This window comes from Coregonus lavaretus, assembly GCF_964263955.1.
Source record: "Coregonus lavaretus genome assembly, chromosome: 19".
Lineage (NCBI taxonomy): Eukaryota > Metazoa > Chordata > Actinopteri > Salmoniformes > Salmonidae > Coregonus > Coregonus lavaretus.
This window is the reverse complement of record NC_140006.1, coordinates 42,016,281-42,028,037: the sequence shown is the minus strand read 5'-3', so window position 1 is coordinate 42,028,037 and position 11,757 is coordinate 42,016,281. Positions and strand designations below refer to the sequence as shown.

General features: G+C 43.4%; 1 protein-coding gene across 1 annotated transcript in view; it reads right to left on the bottom strand.

The window, feature by feature from the left end:
• Positions 1-11,757, bottom strand: part of LOC311146318 (abl interactor 1-like) — a 37,045-nt gene that overhangs the window by 19,497 nt on the left and 5,791 nt on the right. The window contains exons 2-3 of the mRNA XM_084182807.1: positions 5,310-5,477; positions 2,749-2,800 (exon numbers count right to left, since the gene is read on the bottom strand). Coding sequence (XP_084038933.1) covers positions 2,749-2,800; positions 5,310-5,477 — 220 coding nt within the window. The remainder of the gene's footprint in view (positions 1-2,748; positions 2,801-5,309; positions 5,478-11,757) is intronic.

The following is an 11,757-nucleotide window of genomic DNA, read 5'->3' as shown; positions in this document are numbered from 1 at the left end:
CGCTTCAACCATGATCCGCTATAGCCGTGATACAGTATATCTTCAATATGAAACAAAAAGCAATGATAAACAATAGCTCCCCAGGACCAGAGAGCTACAGTAGCTAGCTTATTAGTGTTTTTATCATTTCTCTACAAAGAGGACTCATCTCAGTGCTTATATATGCAGTTCCATTACTAAAGGTGGATTAAACACAGAACCTCCCCAACACATACAGGAAAACATTTACACTTCAATATATTTAACGTCGTGTAAAATGAATTTCAAATACATACAGTGTCTAGTGAAAGTGTACACACCCCTTGCACATTTTGCACATTTTGCTGTCTTAAAATTAAATCTAAAAATGGGATTATTCTATTTTTTTCCCTACAGATCTACACAACCTTGATTGCGTATGTCTTCACACCCCAGAGTTAACACTTGGTCTGATTACTTATGTAAATGTGATATTTCCGGTTTTATTTGCAATACATTTGCAAACATTTCTAGAAACCTATTTTGCTTTGTCATTATGGGGTATTGTGTGTAGATTGATGAGGGGGAAAAAAAGATGTAATACATTTTAGAATAAGGCTGTAAAGTAACAAAATGTAGAAAAAGTCAAGGGGTCTGAACACTTTCCAAATGCACTGTGTGTGTATATATATATATATATATATATATATATATATATATAATTAGGCAAAAAAAGAAACGTCCTCTCACTGTCAACTGCATTTATTTTCAGCAAACTTACAGTGAGAGGAAAAGTATTTGATCCCCTGCTGATTTTGTACGTTTGCCCACTGACAAAGAAATGATCAGTCTATAATTTTAATGGTAGGTTTATTTGAACAGTGAGAGACAGAATAACAACAAATAAATCCAGAAAAATGCATGTAAAAAAAATTATAAATTGATTTGCATTTTAATGAGGGAAATAAGTATTTGACCCCCTCTCAATCAGAAAGATTTCTGGCTCCCAGGTGTCTTTTATACAGGTAACAAGCTGAGATTAGGAGCACACTCTTAAAGGGACTGCTCCTAATCTCAGTTTGTTACCTGTATAAAAGACACCTGTCCACAGAAGCAATCAATCAATCAGATTCCAAACTCTCCACCATGGCCAAGACCAAAGAGCTCTCCAAGGATGTCAGGGACAACATTGTAGACCTACACAAGGCTGGAATGGGCTACAAGACCATCGCCAAGCAGCTTGGTGAGAAGGTGACAACAGTTGGTGCGATTATTCGCAAATGGAAGAAACACAAAATAACTGTCAATCTCCCTCGACCTGGGGCTCCATGCAAGATCTCACCTCGTGGAGTTGCAATGATCATGAGAACGGTGAGGAATCAGCCCAGAACTACACGGGAGGATCTTGTCAATGATCTCAAGGCAGCTGGGACCATAGTCACCAAGAAAACAATTGGTAACACACTACATCGTGAAGGACTGAAATCCTGCAGCGTCCGCAAGGTCCCCCTGCTCAAGAAAGCACATATACAGGCCCGTCTGAAGTTTGCCAATGAACATCTGAATGATTCAGAGGAGAACTGGGTGAAAGTGTTGTGGTCAGATGAGACCAAAATGGAGCTCTTTGGCATCAACTCAACTCACCGTGTTTGGAGGAGGAGGAATGCTGCCTATGACCCCAAGAACACCATCCCCACCGACAAACATGGAGGTGGAAACATTATGCTTTGGGGGTGTTTTTCTGCTAAGAGGACAGGACAACTTCACCGCATCAAAGGGACGATGGACGGGGCCATGTACCGTCAAATGTTGGGTGAGAACCTCCTTCCCTCAGCCAGGGCATTGAAAATGGGTCGTGGATGGGTATTCCAGCATGACAATGACCCAAAACACACGGCCAAGGCAACAAAGGAGTGGCTCAAGAAGTAGCACATTAAGGTCCTGGAGTGGCCTAGCCAGTCTCCAGACCTTAATCCCATAGAAAATATGTGGAGGGAGCTGAAGGTTTGAGTTGCCAAACATCAGCCTCGAAACCTTAATGACTTGGAGAAGATCTGCAAAGAGGAGTGGGACAAAATCCCTCCTGAGATGTGTGCAAACCTGGTGGCCAACTACAAGAAATGTCTGACCTCTGTGATTGCCAACAAGGGTTTTGCCACCAAGTGCTAAGTAATGTTTTGCAGAGGGGTCAAATACTTATTTCCCTCATTAAAATGCAAATCAATTTATAACATTTTTGACATGCGTTTTTCTGGATTTTGTTGTTGTTATTCTGTTCAAATAAACCTACCATTAAAATTATAGACTGATCATGTCTTTGTCAGTGGGCAAACGTACAAAATCAGCAGGGGATCAAATACTTTTTTCCCTCACTGTAACATGTGTAAATATTTGTATGAACATAACAAGATTCAACAACTGAGACATAAACTGAACAAGTTCCACAGACATGTGACTAACAGAAATTGAATAATGTGTCCCTGAACAAAGGGGGGATCAAAATCAAAAGTAACAGTTAGTATCTGGTGTGGCCACCAGCTGCATGAAGTACTGCAGTGCATCTCCTCCACATGGACTGCACCAGATTTGCCAGTTCTTGCTGTGAGATGTTACCCCACTCTTCCACCAAGGCACCTGCAAGTTCCCGGACATTTCTGGGGGGAATAGCCCTAGCCCTCACCCTCCGATCCAACAGGTTCCAGACGTACTCAATGAGATTGAGATCCGGGCTCTTCGCTGGCCATGGCAGAACACTGACATTCCTGTCTTGCAGGAAATCACGCACAGAACGAGCAGTATGGCTGGTGGAATTGTCATGATGGAGGGTCATGTCAGGATGAGCCTGCAGGAAGGGTACCACATGAGGGAGGAGGATGTCTTCCCTGTAACGCACAGCGTTGAGATTGCCTGCAATGACAACAAGCTCAGTCCGATGATGCTGTGACACACCGCCCCAGACCATGACAGATCCTCCACCTCCAAATCGATCCCGCTCCAGAGTACAGGCCCCAGTGTAACGCTCATTCCTTCAACGATAAACGCGAATCCGACCATCACCCCTGGTGAGACAAAACCGTGACTCGTCAGTGAAAAGCACTTTTTGCCAGTCCTGTCTGGTCCAGCAATGGTGGGTTTGTGCCCATAGGCGATGTTGTTGCCGGTGATGTCTGGTGAGGACCTACCTTACAACAGGCCTACAAGCCCTCAGTCCAGCCTCTCTCAGCCTATTGCGGACAGTCTGAGCACTGATGGAGGGATTGTGCATTCCTGGTGTAACTCGGGTAGTTGTTGTTGCCATCCTGTACCTGTCCCGCAGGTGTGATGTTCGGATGTACCGATCCTGTGCAGGTGTTGTTACACGTGGTCTGCCACTGCGAGGATGATCAGCTGTCCGTTCTGTCTCCCTGTAGCGCTGTCTTAGGCGTCTCACAGTACGGACATTGCAATTTATTGCCCTGGCCACATCTGCAGTCCTCATGCCTCCTTGCAGCAAGCCTAAGCACGTTCACGCAGATGAGCAGGGACCCTGGGCATCTTTCTTTTTGTGTTTTTCAGAGTCAGTAGAAAGGCCTCTTTAGTGTCCTAAGTTTTCATAACTGTGACCTTAATTGCCTACCGTCTGTAAGCTGTTAGTGTCTTAACGACCGTTCCACAGGTGCATGTTCATTAATTGTTTATGTTTCATTGAACAAGCATGGGAAACAGTGTTTAAACCCTTTACAATGAAGATCTGTGAAGTTATTTGGATTTTTACAAATTATCTTTGAAAGACAGGGTCCTTTCTTTTTTTGCTGAGTGTATATATATATATATATATATATATATATATATATATATATACACGTACCAGTCAAAAGTTTGGACACACCTACTCATTCAAGGGTTTTTCTTTATTTTTACTATTTTCTACAAGACATCAAAACTATGAAATAACACATATGGAATCATGTACTAACCAAAAAAGTGTTAAACAAATCACAATATATTTTATATTTGAGATTCTTCAAATAGCCACCCTTTGCCTTGATAACAGCTTTGCACACTCTTGGCATTCTGTCAACCAGCTTCACCTGGAATGCTTTTCCAAATGTCTTGAAGGAGTTCCCACATATGCTGAGCACTTGTTGGCTGCTTTTCCTTCACTCTGCCATCCGACTCATCCCAAACCATCTCAACTGGGTTGAGATCGGGGGATTGTGGAGGCCTGGTCATCTGATGCAGCACTCCATCACTCTCCTTCTTGGTAAAATAGCCCTTACACAGCCTGGAGGTGTGTTGGGTCATTGTCCTGTTGAAAAACAAATGATAGTCCCACTAAGCCCAAACCAGATGGGATGCCGTATCGCTGCAGAATGCTGTGGTAGCCATGCTGCTTAAGTGTGTTCTAAATAAATCACAGATAGTGTAACCAGCAAAGCACCCCCACACCATAACACCTCCTCCTCCATGCTTTACGGTGGGAAATACACATGCGGAGATCATCCATTCACCCACACCGCGTCAACACAACGGTTGGAACCAGAAATCTCCAATTTGTCTAATGTCTGTTGCTCGTGTTTCTTGGCCCAAGCAAGTCTCTTCTTCTTATTGGTGTCCTTTAGTAGTGGTTTCTTTGCAGCAATTCGACCATGAAGGCCTGATTCACACAGTCTCCTCTGAACAATTTATGTTGAGATATGTCTGTTACTTGAACTCTGTGAAGCATTTATTTGGGCTGCAATTTCTGAGGCTGGTAACTCTAATGAACTTATCCTCTGCAGCAGAGATAACTCTGGGTCTTCCATTCCTGTGGCGGTCCTCATGAGAGTCAGTTTCATCATAGCACTTCATGATTTTTGCGACTGCACTTGAAGAAACTTTCAAAATTCTTGACATTTTCCGTATTGACTGACTTAAATTGTCTTAAAGTAATGATGGACTGTCGTTTCTCTTCGCTTATTTTAGCTGTTCTTGCCATAATATGGACTTGGTCTTTTACCAAATAGGGCTATCTTCTGTATACCCCCCCCCCCCCCCCCCCCCCCCCTACCTTGTCACAACACAACTGATTGGCTGAAACACATTAAGAAGGAATTTTCACTTAGGGGTGTACTCACTTTTGTTGCCAGCGGTTTAGACATTAATGGCTGTGTGTTGTGTTATTTTGAGGGGACAGCAAATGTACACTGTTATACAAGCTGTACACTCACTACTTTACATTGTAGCAAAGTGTCATTTCTTCAGTGTTGTCACATGAAAAGATATACTCAAATATTTACAAAAATGTGAGGGGTGTACTCACTTTTGTGAGATACTGTATATATATATATATATATATGTATGTGTGTGTGTGTGTATTTGTCTCTCCTGACCTGAGAGATGTGGTTGATGGAGGACTCCATTCGACGCAGCTGCGAGGCCTGGATGTCCAGCAGCTGCAGCACGTTGTTGGCTAAGGCATTGATCTGGTAGGCCACGCTGGCCAGAGACTGGGTGGTGTAGGCTTTAGTCTCCTCCAGAGCTTTCCTCTTGTCCTGCGCCTAGAAGATGATGAAGAAGAAGAAGAAGATGAAGATGACTTTGTTGTCCAATTGTACACAAGATCTAATGGAAATGTTACTTCCTCTTTATCCCAACCCCTCTGAAAGACATACAGAGGTTAGAGCAGGGGGAAAGACGTGTACATTACACGTATATTCAATTCAATAAAGCTTTTTTTGACAGGCAACACTGTATATACACTGCGTTTACCAAACACTAGGAACACCTTCCTAATATTGAGTTTGCCCTCAGAACAGTGGCATCAATATGGGATCATCGCTTTCACCTGGTCAGTCTATGTCGTGGAAAGAGCAGGTGTTCCTAATGTTTTGTACGCTCAGCGTATATTGCCAAAGCAGAGGAGATGTAGATTGTCAACAGTGTTTACCAAACCTCTCCTTGAGCACCCCCTCAGGTTTGGAATACAACATAAAAGTAATGAAACTGGCAGCAGGTACACTGTTGCAGATATTCAAATCAAATCTGCCACATGCGCCGAATACAACAGGTGTAGACCTTACAGTGAAATGCTTACTTACAAGCCCTTAACCAACAATGCAGTTGTAAGAATATTGTTAACAAAAAAATAGATAGGTAGAACATTTTAATAATTACAAAGCAGCAGTAAAATAAAATAACAGTAGGGAGGCTATATACAGGGGGTAGCGGTACAGAGTCAATGTTAGTCGAGGTAATTGAGGTATTCAACTCTTCTGCTTTGGCATACAGTATTTGTTGCCAATTTCATTATTGAATTGAAAAGAGAGAAAGAGATGGGGGGGGGTAAGAAAGGAGTGTGGTGGGACAGAGATATAAAAAGGGAGTAACAGAAATAGGGCGACTCAGTCAAATAAAACCCAGGGGACAACATTGAGAAAATCACTTAAGTGGTCCTCTAGAAATAGTACTATACGCCCACACCAGACAGGCTTCTTCTCCATATGTTCCTTGGCATTTCTGATCATGTGCAGAGCAATGCAGGCTGGGTATAAGAGTGGAATTCACAGCCACTTCCGAACAGACAGGTGCACATTGGGACGTTTGCCTCCGGGAATGCTGGGACATTGGTTAGGAAGCGGGTCTCTCCCCGCTGCAACAGCCATCTGTCTGAGCCTACAGTCATTGCTCTGCAAACAGTTCTGTATTCAGCATAGGCCTACGATGTGTGTGAAGACTTCACACCACACGCACACACAGCAGACCTGGGTTCAATTACTATTTAAAATACTTTAAAATACTTTATCTGTGCTTGATTAAGCGTGCCTGTCTTAATGTACCAATAGAATAGCCACTAAACGGCATACCCCCCTCATCTGGCACTGCAGGCAGACTAGAGCAAACACTAAAGCTATCTGAAACATTGGGATCGATACAACAAACCCTGCTACTGGTCACTGTGATGCTGTGTCAATAGAAAATGTCCTGTGTGTGCACAACGCATCAAAGCAAGTCCATACAGAAAAGCACTCAGTGCAGACCAAATAGATTCTGACAACACACACATACCCGCACAAACACAGGCGTTTCCAAAAGCCTAGTTCTTACGATGGGATGACATCACTAACTTGGCAAAGAATTGTCCGTGCACAATGGCAACACACACACACACACACGTTTTTTAAAGCCGATGTCTTACGATGTTATCGCAGCACAAACTTGCCACAGAATTGTACATGAACAATGGAAACACACACACACGCGCGCCCACATACACACTCTGGCCTTCCCTGATGATCTCCACACCCTCCTCTGTTGGCTGGTGACCTGGATTCACTCCTTCTAGACAGGACCTGGTATCAGTGATTCAGTCCTTCTAGACAGGACCTGGTATCAGTGATTCACTACGTCTAGACAGGACCTGGTATCAGTGATTCACTACGTCTAGACAGGACCTGGTATCAGTGATTCACTCCTTCTAGACAGGACCTGGTATCAGTGATTCACTCCTTCTAGACAGGACCTGGTATCAGTGATTCACTCCTTCTAGACAGGACCTGGTATCAGTGATTCACTCCTTCTAGACAGGACCTGGTATCAGTGATTCACTCCTTCTAGACAGGACCTGGTATCAGTGATTCACTCCTTCTAGACAGGACCTGGTATCAGTGATTCACTCCTTCTAGACAGGACCTGGTATCAGTGATTCACTCCTTCTAGACAGGACCTGGTATCAGTGATTCACTCCTTCTAGACAGGACCTGGTATCAGTGATTCACTCCTTCTAGACAGGACCTGGTATCAGTGATTCACTCCTTCTAGACAGGACCTGGTATCAGTGATTCACTCCTTCTAGACAGGACCTGGTATCAGTGATTCACTCCTTCTAGACAGGACCTGGTATCAGTGATTCACTCCTTCTAGACAGGACCTGGTATCAGTGATTCACTCCTTCTAGACAGGACCTGGTATCAGTGATTCACTCCTTCTAGACAGGACCTGGTATCAGTGATTCACTCCTTCTAGACAGGACCTGGTATCAGTGATTCACTACGTCTAGACAGGACCTGGTATCAGTGATTCACTACGTCTAGACAGGACCTGGTATCAGTGATTCACTCCTTCTAGACAGGACCTGGTATCAGTGATTCACTCCTTCTAGACAGGACCTGGTATCAGTGATTCACTACGTCTAGACAGGACCTGGTATCAGTGATTCACTCCTTCTAGACAGGACCTGGTATCAGTGATTCACTCCTTCTAGACAGGACCTGGTATCAGTGATTCACTACGTCTAGACAGGACCTGGTATCACTGAGTGTACAAAACATTAGAAACACATTTCTAATTATTGATTTGCACCCCCTTTTGCCCTCAGCACAGCCTCAATTCGTCGGGGCATGGACTCTACAAGGTGTCGAAAGCGTTCCACAGGGATGCTGGCCCATGTTGACTCCAATGCCTCCCACAGTTGTGTCAAGTTGGCTGGATGTCCTTTGGTTGGTGGACCATTCTTGTAACACACGGGAAACTGTTGAGTGTGGAAAAACCCAGCAGCGTTGCAGTTCTTGACACAAACTGGTGCGCCTGGCAACTACTACCATACCCCGTTCAAAGGCACTTAGATATTTTGTCCTGCCCATTCACCCTCCGAATGGCACACACACACAATCCATGTCTCAATTGTCTCAAGGCTTAAAAATCCTTCTTTAACCTGTCTCCTCCCCTTCATCTACACTGATTGAAGTGGATTTAACGAGTGACATCATTAAGGGATCATAGCTTTCACCTGGATTCACCTGATCAGTCTATGTCATGGAAAGAGCAGGTGTTCTTAATGTTTCGTACACTCAGTGTATATCCCCATGCTTTCATTCATCTGAATAATAGTACAGTATGAATGTGTGACTTTAAATACCCATAACTACATTTAGCATTCGTTAGAAATCAAACCATGGCTAAAGCCTTATCATTGAAAGCACCTAAGTCGACACAATGATTGGGTTGAGTGAATGAATTTGGGAAAATGTCTGTCTCATCTGCAGTGGTGGCTTTATTGAACTATAAAGCAAGAGGGCACACCTACAATTCAGGGTCATTGAGGACAAGCGGTAAATCTCAGTGTTAGAGAGAGAAGGATTAGGTTATTAACCATCAATCAAATTTCAATCAAATTTATTTTATAAAGCCCTTTTTACATCAGCAGTTGTCACAAAGTGCTTATACAGAAACCCAGCCTAAAACCCCAAAGAGCAAGCAATGCAGATGTAGAAGCACAGTGGCAAGAAAAACTCCCTAGAAAGGCAGGAACCTAGGAAGAAACCTAGAGAGGAACCAGGCTCCGAGGGGGGGACCAGTCTATAAGGCCAGATCATTCTTCAAGACACCTTTTAAACATAGACCAAGAGCCATACACTCAAAAAAAAAATGTTTTGCCACATTTGGGATCATGTTATACAGTATTTAGGTTGTTGTGTGCATTTAGAGTGTATTAATACTATTTTGACAAACCTTGAGTGTTAAGAAAACATATACAACATAACAGAATAACTCATTTACGCACGTTTGGTTGCAGCGGTGAAATTAACCTACTTAATTTCTCGAACTGGATTGGGTAGACCCAAGCTTTATACATATGTTAGACATTTCCATTAACTATCACGCCAAAGCAGAGCAGCGGTAGAGCAGTGCAAGTTGAACACTGATCATACTTAAAATGGATACTTCGGGATTTATTTATTAGTTGTTTTCTTAATCTACTTCCACAGAGTCAGATGAACTTGTGGACACCATTTGAATGTCTCCGTGTCCAGTATTAAGGAAGTTTGAGGTAATTTCACAAGCCAATGCTAAATAGTGTTAGCCCAATGACTGGAAGTCTATGGGTATCTGCTAGCATGCTTCCTTCATACTGGACACAGAGACATAACAATTGTATCCACGAGTTCATCTGACTCTAGGGGAAGTAGATAACATCCAGAAGTATCCCTTTAACCTGCAGTGCAACTGTTTTTATGGTGGAATGTCTTAACCAGTGAAGGCTGCTGAGGGGAGGACGGCTCATAATAAATGGCTGGAATGGAGTCAATGGAATGGTTTCAAACACATCAAAGACGCGGTTTCCATACGGTTGATACCATTCCACTGATTCCATTCCAGACATTATGATGAGCCATCCTCCCCCTCAGCAGCCTCCACTGGTCTTAACCTGCAGTGCAGACTGGTCAAACGGGGAGCAGCTTGAAACCCCTGTTGTTGCTGAGCTATAGAAGGGGGTTCATGCAAACTGCTATTGGAGATGCGCCTGGTAATCCAAGGTTCAAAGAGGACATTATCTGTAACATTGGAAGAGTTTGGAGCAGCCCAGCAGCACATAGGGGTCACAACTTCGGTGAGTGATCTATAAACCTCATGGTAGGTAATGGTGTACAGTGCCTTCAGAAAGTATTCACCCCTTGACTTTTCCCACATTTTGTTGTGTTACAGCCTGAATTTTAAAAAATGATTAAATTGAGATGTTGTGTCACTGGCCTACACACAATACCCCATAATGTCAAAGTGGAATTATGTTTTTAGAAATGTTTACAAATTAATTTAAAATGAAAAGCTGAAATGTCTTGAGTCAATAAGTATTCAACCCCTTTGTTATGGCAAGCCTAAATAAGTTCAGGAGTAAAAATGTGCTTAACAAGTCACATAATAAGTTACATGGAATCACTCTGTGTGCAATAATAGTGTTTAACATGATTTTCTAATGACTACCTCTCCCACACATACAGTTACAGTGCATTCGGAAAGTATTCAGACCCCTTGACTTTTTCCACATTTTGTTATTTTAAAATTGATTTAAAAAAAAAAAATCCCTCAATCTACACACAATAACCCACAATGACAAAGCAAAAACAGATTTTTAGAAATGGTTGCAAATTTATAAAAATATAAAAAAACACAAATAATACATTTACATAAGTATTCAGATCCTTTACTCAGTACTTTGTTGAATCACCTTTTGCAGCGATTACAGCCTCCAGTCTTCTTGGGTATGACGCTACAAGCTTGGCAAACCTGTATTTGGGGAGTTTGTCCCATTCTTCTCTGCAGATCCTCTCAAGTTCTGTCAGGTTGGATGGGGAGCGTCGCTGCACACCTATTTTCAAGTCCTGGCTCTGGCTGGGCCACTAAAGGACATTCAGAGACTTGTCCCGAAGCCACTCCTGCGTTGTCTTGGCTGTGTGCTTAGGGTTGTTGTCCTGTTGGAAGGTGAACCTTCGCCCCAGTCTGAGGTCCTGAGCGCTCTGGAGCAGGTTTTCATCAAGGATCTCTCTGTACTTTGCTCCGTTCATCTTTCCTTCGATCCTGACAAGTCTCCCAGTCCCTGCTGCTGAAATATATCCCCACAGCATGATGCTGCCACCACCATGCTTCACCGTAGGGATGGTGCCAGGTTTCCTCCAGACGTGACGCTTGGCATTCAGGCCAAAGAGTTCAATCTTGGTTTCATCACACCAGATAATCTTTTTAATAATGGTCTGAGAGTCCTTTAGGTGCCTTTTGGCAAACTCCAAGCGGGCTGTCATGTGCCTTTTACTGATGAGTGGCTTCCATCTGGCCACTCTACCATAAAGGCCTGATTGGTGGAGTGCTGCAGAGATGGTTGTCCTTCTGGAAGGTTCTCCCATCTCCACAGAGGAACTCTGGAGCTCTGTCTGAGTGACCATCGGGTACTTGATCTCCCTGATCAAAGCCCTTCTCCCCCGATTGCTCAGTTTGGTTAGGCGGCAAGCTCTAGGAAGAGTCTTGGTGGTTCCAAACTTCTTCCATTTAAGAATGATGGAGGCCACT